Source organism: Narcine bancroftii, chromosome 4 (assembly GCF_036971445.1).
Source record: "Narcine bancroftii isolate sNarBan1 chromosome 4, sNarBan1.hap1, whole genome shotgun sequence".
Classification (NCBI taxonomy): domain Eukaryota; kingdom Metazoa; phylum Chordata; class Chondrichthyes; order Torpediniformes; family Narcinidae; genus Narcine; species Narcine bancroftii.
The window spans coordinates 97,922,385-97,934,409 of NC_091472.1; the positions used below are offsets into that span (position 1 = coordinate 97,922,385).

Below are 12,025 nucleotides of genomic sequence, written 5' to 3' on the forward strand. Positions count from 1 at the left end.
TGAATTCTACTATCCAAATCATTAACATATAATGTAAAAAGAAATGGACCCAACACCAAATCCTGCAGAACACCACTGGTAATCAACAGCCAACCAGAATAGGATCCCTTTATTCCCACTCTCTGTTTCCTGCTAATTAGCCATTGCTCTATCCATGCTAGTATTTTTCCCATAATTCTATGGGCTTTCATCTTGTTAAGCTGCCTTATGTGCTGCTCCTTGTCAAAGGCCTTTTGAAAGCCCAAATGTACAACATTCACTCATCCACTGCATCTCCTTTGTCTAGCCTGCTGGGGTGGGTTTGAAGAGATATGGGTCCGACGCAGGCAGGTGGGACAACTAAAGGTGGAACATTTTGGTTGTCATGGGCAAATTGAGCCAAAAAGCCTGTTTCCACACTATATAACTCTATTAATGCTGAATCCTTCCCAGGAGTTTGTTTTATGCCCCAAATCCACAGTGCTTTTTTCCCTCAATAACACATTCCCATTCAGATGTTTAAATTCCACAATGATTTGAATTATTCCCAGACTTGTATCTAAAATTTATTTATATCCTGTATCATAAAAATATATGGCAACTTAATCTCAAACATATTTATGTTTGTCCATAAATGGAGATTAAAATATGAAGTGAAGCTGTAAACCTTAAGACTAGTGCAAGAATCTATCTCTCAGTGCTCCTCTTAAATAAAATTAATAATCATTTTAATTATGAATTTGTTTTAAATTGTACAATAGCACAGCAATTTTTGATATGTTAAACAAAGAATTTGGCGTTTTTATTTATAATTCCAGGCCTTTAATGTCTTAACAGAGACTTGGCTCTTAGATGTGTAATCAAACTGCTCATATAATCACTTTAAATAGAACAATTTAATAAATCAGTAATAAAAGGAAATCAATAGCAGTCCTAAATAACCATATAACCATTTACGGAGCGGAAACAGGCCATGTCGGCCTTTCGAGTCCGCACCAGTTCACTGATTTTGTGCGCCCTCTTCAGGCATTGGTCCCGGTAGATCTTCATTCAATAACGATGGACGAATTCAATGCAGGTGGAATCAGTCGTAGTATGGACATTTTCATTTTAGTAGATATATTTAAACAAAATTAATCATGCCTAATTATAATATAATTAAGCTTTACATAGAGCATAGTATGAGCCCTTCAGCCCTTGTTGTTGTGTCTTCTTTGCCTTGGCTTCGCGGATGAAGATTTATGGAGGGGTAAATGTCCACGTCAGCTGCAGGCTCGTTTATGGCTGACAAGTCCGATGCAGGACAGGCAGACACGGTTGCAGCGGTTGCAGGGGAAAATTGGTTGGTTGGGGTTGGGTGTTGGGTTTTTCCTCCTTTGTCTTTTGTCAGTGAGGTGGGCTCTGCGGTCTTCTTCAAAGGAGGTTGCTGCCCGCCGAACTGTGAGGCGCCAAGATGCATGGTTTGAGGCGATATCAGCCCACTGGCGGTGGTCAATGTGGCAGGCACCAAGAGATTTCTTTAGGCAGTCCTTGTACCTCTTCTTTGGTGCACCTCAGTCACAGTGGCCAGTGGAGAGCTCGCCATATAACACGATCTTGGGAAGGTGATGGTCCTCCATTCTGAAGACGTGACCTACCCAGCGCAGTTGGATCTTCAGCAGCGTGGATTCGATGCTGTTGGCCTCTGCCATCTCGAGTACTTCGATGTTAGGGATGAAGTCGCTCCAATGAATGTTGAGGATGGAGCGGAGACAACGCTGGTGGAAGCGTTCTAGGAGCCGTAGGTGATGCCGGTAGAAGATCCATGATTCGGACCCGAACAGGAGTGTGGGTATGACAACGGCTCTGTATATGCTAATCTTTGTGAGGTTTTTCAGTTGGTTGTTTTTCCAGACTCTTTTGTGTAGTCTTCCAAAGGCACTATTTGCCTTGGCGAGTCTGTTGTCTATCTCGTTGTCGATCCTTGCATCCGATGAAATGGTGCAGCCGAGATAGGTAAACTGGTTGACCGTTTTGAGTTTTGTGTGCCCGATGGAGATGTTGTGCCTACCTATAATGATTAACACTTTAGGAAGAATTCCCAATTTCAAGGAAATGCTCTGTCTCTCTGTTGACTGGTGACCTCTGTATGCCCATTTTTCAGAAACCCACTGAAACACCTCTTCTCCAAATCAAGCAAATGTTCCCTGCACATTTGTTCCTCTTATCCGAATACCATTCGCCCTGAATATTGTGTTCCGATGAGAAATTTTCCTGGAAATTTGAATTCAGGCATTTTGGTTCATATGCTGGTATTGCATATCATGTAAATGCAAAATCCAGTCTTTAAAAATAAAATCATAATAATTGAATCTGTTGTTTTTGACAATCATTATTCTGGTTTTCTTACCTTTTAGCCAAAAAAGCCAACCTACATATCTTTCAAGGATTGTTGTTTTTGAGGTAGTCAGCTGCTGCATCAACATTTTTAAAAAGAATCTCAACAAGGAAATAAAACCTATTTGATACAATCACAGCATCTGCAAACTTAATGAATGTGTGTAACATGAATCACAATGGGAAGTAGCCTGTTCAAAATCCCAGTGGGAAGGCTGGACAATGAATGGAGTTAAATATTTAAAAAAAGCTTCTTTGTGTTCAAAATGCCATTTAAAAATTCACAAATACGTTCAATCATGTTATCTGTACTTGTTTCAATTTATGTAACCACGTCAGCTGATAGACATTGGTAAACCAAATGCAAATACTACTTCATTGAAACACTGAGGCATGATGCCAAGCCTCTCAATGACTTTAACTTCAATTCTTTAACCTGCTTCCAGTATGATTTTGTCAATCATGCCACCCAACATAGAGCACTATCCTCTGAATTGTCTGAAATGGACAATAAAAAAGATGAAGGACATTTTTTTGAAAAGGAACTCAACATAGGTTGTCTGTATCATAGCTTTCAGAAAAAGTGGTGAAAAGCGCTGAAATTCAGAAAAGACCGTTGCAAGAAATCCAAGAGAGATCTTCTGTCCATTTAAGAAGCAGAAGTACACCACCAACCGGACAGAAGACTCCCTCGCAGGATAGATCAACAATTCATCCCAAGTTGGTAAGTACTGTCAGAACTACCCACTATGTTTTATAAAGGAGTCATAGATTCATGAAGCAGTACAGCATGAACAGGCCTTTCAGCCCAACTCATCCATGTTGACTAGCTTTTTCCCTTCAAGCTAGTCTCATTTGCTAGTTTGGTCCATATCTATCAAAACATTCCTATCCAAGTTGTAAATGTTTCTACCAATACCATTTTGTCTGGTAGTTTGTCCCATATACTCACCATCCTTTGTAAAAGAAAAAAAAGTTGCCCTTTGGGTCCCATTTAAATCTTTTTCCTCTCACTTTAAACCTAATTCACCAAGTTGCAGACTCCACTGCCCGAGGGAAAAGACTGACCATTTGCCTTATCCATGCCCTCCAAGATCTTTTAGACCTCTGGTAACAGAATTATGCTATTATTAATCTTTAAGTTGTAATATATTATATATTAGAGAGCTACCTTGTGGGTTGGAAACAAGGAAATGAACACAAAGACATTTACACACAGAGAACACCATTTTCTGGAGAGACACTGTGTCTGCTATGTCCAGCTGTAAACAGAGGAATAAAACTAAAGTTGATTGTTCCATTGAAATACTGAAGACAATGAATGTTTACTCAGAAAGACATCTGGTCAAAAAGAAAACCATTTGCTTCATGAAGTGGTTTTTGGAGAAATGAAACTTCAGAGAACCAGTCAGTAGTGATGTCATGTGGGAGAGATCACGTGATGCCATAGAGGACGCAGCTTACCCTTATGACGCCTGGGGATTTTAATTTAAAAAGTGTTAATTAAGTAAAGTTTTTATTTATTAAAGCTATTTTAAAGTTCTTTTAAAATACCAACAACTTAAAATAGAAAAGAAAACAGTTTAAAAACTACACTGAAAGAAAAACATGAGCCGAGGAAAGAAAAGGAACCTGGGCCTACCTCTTCAACGAAACCGACCATCGGAGTTTCTCCTGCACCCGTCAAGGACAGCCCTGGAGAGGGACCATCTCACAGAGCCATCCCTGCGGCTCTCTGCAAAGATGGCGCTGTCACAATGACTGTTACCACAACGCGCATGTGTGAGAAGTCGTGCATGTGCACTGTGGATGGAAAATTTAAAGGGAAAAAAAATCTTCACCCCTCTTAAAGGGCCAGTCCAGTGTTCCAAGTCTACAGCAAGAAGAAGAAGAAAACTTGCATAGTATGAAAGATGATTCTGGTGATTCTGCAAGTGAAGAGGAAGATACAAGCACAGAAGAAGAAGAATTTAAATTCAAAGTTTTTAAAGAAAAATTGAATAAAATTGAAGCTAAAGTTGATAAACATGCAAATGCAATGGAGAATAATTTTAATTTTTTTACTGGATAAATACTACAAGTTAAAATTGACCTAACCAAATAGATCTAGTCCTTCATCACCTGCTTTGTTTGCTTTAGCTATAGAACCATTTGGACAAAAAATTAGAGATAATCAACAGTTAAAGGGATTTGAGATAAATCAAATACAACATGAAATTATTTGATTTGCTGATGATTTATTAGTTTATTTAACTCAACCACAAGTATCATTACCAAGACTTTATAGTCATTTGCTAGATTATTGAAGTTGGAACTTTTCTTCATTCTATGTGGTCTTGTTCAAAGGTCAACCCCTTTTGGGTTTCTATTAGTAATTTTTTGCAACGGATAATAGGAGTGAACTTTCCTTTAAATCCTGAATTACTTTTGTTAGGGAATTTTGAAAGTGTTACTCCTAAATTTTTTTTTGAATATTTATAAATTTTCATACAGGCTTGTAGTCATATACCGCGACCTGCCAACGATGGCAGTTCACAATCTACTATACATGTACATATATTCCTTTTCTCTTTGACTGTATATACAAGCCCGCATCATTGCTCATCCCCCTCCCCCACCTAAAAAACTAAACAATTCATTCATACTCCAAAGTCGATAACAATAACAAACACTAACATTAAGGAAATAAATAAGAATACAAATAAAAAGAAACAAGAAAAGAAACAGGGACCATCATGGCTCCACGGACTGCTTCCGGGTCGGTGCTCATTCTTGACTTTCCTTGATCAGGATCAGTGCGAGAGAGAGGGAGCTGCAGCAGGGAACGGTAGAACAATCACTTCCATGCATCTATGTAGTGCATGTATGGCTGCCAAATCTTCCGAAAGGTGCTGTACTTGTTTCTCAGATTGTAAGTTATTTTCTCCAGAGGAACGCAACTTTGCATTTCGTTGTTCTATCGCTCGATACTAAGAATAGAGTCAGACTTCCAGATCACCGAAATGCACTTCCTGGCCACTGCCAATGCGATGAAAACAATTTGGATTTTAAATTTGGACAGCTTCATTTTCAGCCTTATGTCCATTATATTCCCCAGCAGGAACACCTCTGGTCCTGAGGGAACTGTTTACCTATAATTTTTTCCAGGACTTGGCCTAGATCCACCCAAAAGAGCCTCATTCTTGGCACATGACCGGGTTGCATGTACAAAAGTCCTGGCTGCAACACCACTTTAATAATATTGGAGCTAAAGTTTGAAATAAATATTAAAGTCATGGAAAAATGTTAATCTTAATACAATTAACTCTCCCAATTAATGTAATCGGTAAAGTTACCCATTTCTTTAAGACTTCCTCTATTTTTTTAAAATATTGGGATATAATTGAATTTATATAAATTTTTCAAATTAGTATCAATATGTATACCTAAATATCTTACTGTCCATTTAAAATGCAACACTTACCTACATTGTGAATAGTCTCCTTTTACAAATTTTATTACCTCACTTTTATCCCAATTTATTTTATATCCCGAAATTTCCTCACAATTTCACGATCACGTGTTCTGGGCCCCTCTCTCAACAATTCAGAGTTCTGGCTTTGATCTATGGATTTTCTGCGGGGTTATGTACAACTGGTGCAAAAAGTTTTACTAGACCAGCCTGTACCTTGCATTAACGACTGTGGTCATACTATCCCGGCACAGGTCGGACCAGCACCTCTCATCAGTTGTAATACCTAGTCCTACTCCCATCTTTCTCTTGACCTATGAAGACCTGGTTTGGGTCCCTCTGATTGGAACAGGTAATACATTGCTGAAATAAATTTCTTGCCGATCCCTTCCAACTAACATATTGAAACACCCATCATACCCCATACACACTCTCTTCTTCTTCTTTCTCATCTCATTGCAGAGAAGGCTTAAGCATAAGAAAACACATGCCATCTGCTTAAAGACACTTTCTTCCCTGCAGCAATCAGACTCCTGTTAGTTACCCTTGTAAGACAAAGGAAGATGCAGATGGAGGGGAAGGAAGTTTGTGTTATGCTCTGAGCTGTATTCACTACCCTATAGTTTATTTTGAGCAAGAGCAGACCAGCTCCATACCATGCTCTAATGCAACCAGCAAGTATTCTCTCAGTGATGTTTTGGAGACATTGCAGAGGGACAATGAGGAAATGTCAAACTTCCTTAAACTTCCCATAAATAGAGGCATTTGGTGTGCTTTCTTGACCTTTGCTTCATTGTTCTTATCCCAGGTTGGCCCTGAAGCTGTCTATACTTCTGATTTTGGCACCATTAATGTGAACAGGAATGTGGACACTGCCCCCATCTCCTTCAACTTACTGATGCTGAGAGAGATGTTATCTTGGCACATGCCATTAGCCTCTCAATCTCTTTCCTATTTTCTCTCTCAACATTATTACCCACTACTGTAGTGCCATTGGCAAATTTGAAGATGGAGTTGGAAGGGTATTTGAATGTATAGACATATATGTAGAAGGTATATGATATTGGACTGAGGAGTCCTGTGTTATGATAGTGGAAGAGATAATGTTACCCATCTTCACTGATTGTAGTCTGTTAGACAGGAAGTCAAGGACTCATTTGTGGGGGTGGGCTGTGGGCTTCTGAGGCCTAGATCTGAAAGTTTGGGGATGGGTTTTCTGGGGACTATGGTACTGAAGGCAGAGCAGCAAATCATTGCAGCAAATTCTATTGTAATGACACTGATTAAATGTGTGCTTCTTACTGTATGGTGATGTGTCATAGTAAAACAAATATATCACCTTCAATATTGTACAGGTATCAGAAGCTATCAGTAGAGATACAACACAAACAGTCCAGTGGAGCCACAGAAGCAGAAGCTCAACCCCAACTGGAAGGAGAATGCCTCTTGAAAGAAGTCAAACCCCGGTGATTACAGAACTGAAGGTATTATAATAGGGAATTCAAGCAATACATTACTAAGTTTATACTATCTCAATTCAATGGCAGAAAGTGTTATGGTATTTAGTTTATAGTTGTTATGAACATTATCACTTGTTTACTAACCTGACATCTGACAAAAGTCCCTCCCATCATATAATGTCTGGGAGAGATCCCAGGCAGCTTTCACTCTCTTAGTTGTAGAAGGGTGTGACAGAACCATGAACCATGAAAATAATTTGGTTGCTTATATAAAAATACACATGCTGCTACCTTTATTATCCATAGTTCTCCCTATCCCTTCAGCTATTCTACCTGCTCTACTTCACCATTCTGATTTCCAAATGTGCAACTATTCCCCACTTCCACTCTAATCTCTCCTTTTCTGATGCTGAGCCCTCTGTCCTCAGCAGAGGCCATCAGACTATAAGACCATGGCCGATCTCATATTTCCAGCACTCCCCTTACATTTGTGTTCCCCCTTCTGGACTTTTACCCTGTCTTACCAATTTCTGACCTGTCGCCAGTGGGATACCCACCATCAGTTATGTCATTCCTTCTTCAACCTTTTCTGATTTCAATGAGACCAAGTATAAACCAGGCAACTGTTCTGTAGAGCACAGCACTCTCCCTACAATGGACATCTTGAACTCTAATAGTACGTAATTTCAACACTCTTTCCTTTTCCCACACATACCTACTTGTTTTCAGCCTTCTCCACAGCCATGGTGAGGTCAAATTCCGACAGGAAGAACAGTATTTCATATTCCACTTGGATAGCCTACAGCCAAATGGTATGAACATTGAATTTTCCACTTTCAAGTAATCCACTTTGCTGCGTTCCTTTTGCACACCCACAAATTTTTGAGCGACCATCTCTGCATCTTTTCTCTCTCACTTAGTTTGACTTTTTCATCGCTCTCCCATTGTTTTCCTCCCCAACCTGGTTTATTTACATATTATCCATATAGGAATCCAACTGTGTTTCTTCCTTATCCCCTACTTTTCCTATCCCCTACTTCTCTCCATCAGTTTCCAACTGGCACATCTACGCCACCTAATCTGGTTCCATCTATCAGCTTTCATTGCAACATTCTCCACCTGAATTGATCTGCTTGTTGTCAACCCCTCATCTGGTTCCACATGTAAACAGCCTATCTAACCCTCCCCTTCACTTCTGTATACCAACTATTTTCCCTCTAATTTTCAGTCCTGACCCAAAATATTAACCATTTCTTTGCCTCCATAGGTGCTGCTTGACATTTTTACACTGAGGGTGATAAGTGGAAGCAACAGAATCCCAAAGGAGGTGGACATTTGGGAAAAAAATACTGGAGGGATGCATGGATAGGATGGGTTTAGATGCGCCAAAGGCAGGCAGGTGGGACAACTAAAAGTGGTACATTTTGGGTATCATGGGAAAGTTGGGCCAAAGGGCATGTTACTGTATACGACTCCATGATGCTGAGTTCTTCCTGAAGTTTGCTTTATACCTTAAATACACAATGTTTTTCACCTTCAATAACTCATTGCCATTCATATGTTTAAATTCCACAATGAATTAACTATTCCCAGACTTAATTTTAAAATGTATTCATATCCTTCATCAAAAAATGTATAGCAACTTGATCTCAAATATATTTATGTTTGTCTATAAATGGACATTTACTGTTCCTCTTCAATAAAATTAATAATCATTATTTGAAATCCTTGAGAAGTGCTGGTGTAGAGTGTGATAATAGAAGAGATTATGTTGCCCATCTTCACTGATTGCAGTCTGTTAGACAGAAAGTCAAGGGCTCAAGTGTGGAAATGGTGTGGTGGGCTGCTGAGGCCTAGATCCTGAAGTTTGGGGATGAGTTTTCTGGGGACTAGAGCTGTATCTATGAAGAGTAGGCTAATGTTGATGTCCTTGGTATACAGGTGCTCTTGGGCCAAGTAGAGAGCTGGGCAGAATGATGCTGCTGTGGATTTTTTGGCCAGTAGGCAAATTGAAGTGGGTCAAGGCTGGCTGGGAGGCTACAGTTGATGTGAGCCATGACCAGCCTGTCAAAACACTTCTTGGAGGTGGATATCATAGCCACCAGTTGATAATCATTTAAACTCATTATTATTATTACTGATCTCATAATAGCCTTCTTGAAGCTCTGCCCTCCTGCCTTTTCTCCAATAACCCTTATTCACTAGTCATACAAAAATTCATCTATTCATCTATTGCTTCCTTGGGCAGAGAATTCCACAGATTCACTACTCCCTGCAAAATGCAGTTCCACCTCATCTCCATCCTAAATCTAAGTTCCCAAATCTTGAGCCTATGTCTCCAAATTCTGATCTCACTTACTAGTGGAAACAATTTCTTGCCTCTATTTATTAATCCCTTTCAGAATTTGATAATGTTTCGAAAAGATCCCCTCTCATTTGTCTGAAATCCAGCGAGTATAGTCCCAAGCAACTGAGTCTTTCCTCATAAGCTAACCCCTTTATTTTTGAAAGCAACCTAGTGAACCTCCTCTGTACTGACTCTAAAACTAGAGTCCTTAATGATGTCCTTAATGGAGTGAAGACTAAGAAAGGAGCTTACCCACAGGATGTCCATACTGACTACAGCAACAGTAACCATGGATATAACATCACTTGTAATAGTTTGTGTGGCTATCACCTCCTTGTGACCAGAACTGAATGTAGTATTTCACTTGCAGCAGAACCTCGTTGCTCTTAAATTCAATCCCTCTAGCAACGTAGGCTAACATTTCATTTGCTTTCTTGAATACCTGCTGCAGCTATAACCCAATTTTTTATGATTCATGCACATAACCTACCAAGTCTCTCTGCATGATGGCAACTGCAATCTTTCACTATTTAAATCACAACCTGATCTACTGTTTTTCCTTTCTCACCTTCCTCAACATTGCACTTCATCTGCAAGACCCTCACCCACTCACTTAACATATCTCTATTTAATTTTCTTTTCCACTCAACTTAGTGTCAACAACAAACTTAGATATGCTACACTTCATCTCCTCATCCAAAATATTAATGTATATACTGAACAGTTACTGGCCCAGCACTGGCCCCTGTGCCACTCTGCTTACCACGGATTGCCAGTTGGAGAAACACCCATTTACTCCAACACTCTGTCTTCTGTGGTTTAGTGTGTAGTTAGGCACAATTCACATTCCATCTACAAATATGCCGATGATCGTATGGTCGTCAGAGGAGTCATAGTCAGCATTGAGGAAGGATACAGGAGTGGATAGATCAGCGAGTTGAGTGGTGGCACAACAATGTTAGCAAAGCTAAGGAACTGATTGTGAACATCAGGAAGGGGAAACCAAGATAACACAAACAAGTCCTCATCTTGGGGTCAGCAGTAGAGAGGATAAAAGACTGCAAATTCCTGGGTGTCAACATCTCTGAAGATTTATCCTGAGGCCATTAAGTTGGTGCATTCATGAAGAAGGTTCACCAGCAGCTAAATTTCATTAGGAGTTTGAGGAATTTGGTATGTCACCTAAATCTCTTGCATATTTTTATGGGTGTTATGAGGGAGAGCATCCTGACTCATTGGATCACTGGCATGTATTGAGATGCCAATGCACAGGACAGGAAAAGGCTGTGGAGGACTGTAAACTCAGCCAGCGCCATCATGAGCATTAGTCTTCATTCCATTAAGGAGATCTTTAAGTGATAGAGTGAAGACTAATGAAGACTAAGAAAGCAGGATGTCCATACTGACTTCAGCAGCAGTGACCATGGATACGACATCACTTAGAGTAGTTAGTGTGGATATCACCTCCTTGTTGACTCTGTGTTCAAAATGAGCATTGAGCATGTTCAAATCATCAGGGAGTGTTTGCTGTTGTATTCTGTGCTGTTGGGCTTTGCTTTGTATTCCATGGTAGCATGCATAGTCTGTCATAGGCTCCATGTGCTATGTCTCAAGCTTGATGCAGTACCATCTCCTGATTTCTGTAATAGCCTTATGGAGATTGCATGGACTTGGATTTCTTGTAGTGGACTGAGTCTCCTGACTTAAATTCCATTATCCTGGTCTTCAGCTTAGAATGACTTCCTGGTTCATCCATGGTTTTCAATTGGTGAATGCCTTTATCGTCTTCTTAGTCACACATTTGCAGAGTCATGGAGTTATACAACATGGAAGCAGATCCTTTGGCCTAACTTGCCCATACCAATCAAAGTCCATTGTTTGATCTCCAGGCCTTTTTTCTGCTTGTATGCGGGTAGTGAATTAGGTAACAAAGGATCAGAGTGTGCATCTCCATCTGGGATAGTGATCAAGGGAAATGGGATAAGCTTTCATTTACATATGAAGGAAGCATGAATATATTTATCCCAATGAAGAGCTGAAGGATGGACTTGGAACATTTTGAAAGAAGACATGGTCAGAATTTCTGTGTGCCAGTGGATACATAATTTGGGAACTAGCATTTTGAGGTCTGCTGAATTGGAAGTGGTCTTAAAATCTGAGCAACATATCCACATCGAAAGAATTAATGAGCAAGCTGCCTCCTGGGAGAGGATTGGTTAGTTGTCTGCTCTCTTCTCACTCCTGTTGAAACAGGAACTGGCTACTTTAAGCATATTGGATTCATCTGGAATTGAGTCACCTGTAGTGAGATACAATGAAAACCTTTGTTTTCTGTACTATTTAATCTCAAAGTAATACAGCAGCTAGTGCAAGAATAAAAGCGTAGGCTTACAAGAAAACAATCATGCAGAT

The 12,025-nt window shown here is 39.8% G+C and overlaps 1 protein-coding gene and 1 long non-coding RNA gene across 13 annotated transcripts in view; one reads left to right on the plus strand and one right to left on the minus strand.

Annotated features, from left to right (window-relative positions):
- Nucleotides 1-12,025, plus strand: part of LOC138760870 (centromere protein J-like) — a 221,397-nt gene that overhangs the window by 138,758 nt on the left and 70,614 nt on the right. For 10 of the 11 annotated variants that reach the window (XM_069932115.1, XM_069932117.1, XM_069932116.1 and 7 more), the window contains 2 exons: nt 2,927-3,079; nt 7,162-7,290. In XM_069932115.1, the coding sequence (XP_069788216.1) occupies nt 2,927-3,079; nt 7,162-7,290 (282 nt within the window). The remainder of the gene's footprint in view (nt 1-2,926; nt 3,080-7,161; nt 7,291-12,025) is intronic. The other variant, XM_069932121.1, reaches the window with a different exon arrangement.
- Nucleotides 1-12,025, minus strand: part of LOC138760877 (uncharacterized) — a 102,158-nt gene that overhangs the window by 81,401 nt on the left and 8,732 nt on the right. The gene's annotated exons all lie outside the window — the stretch shown is intronic.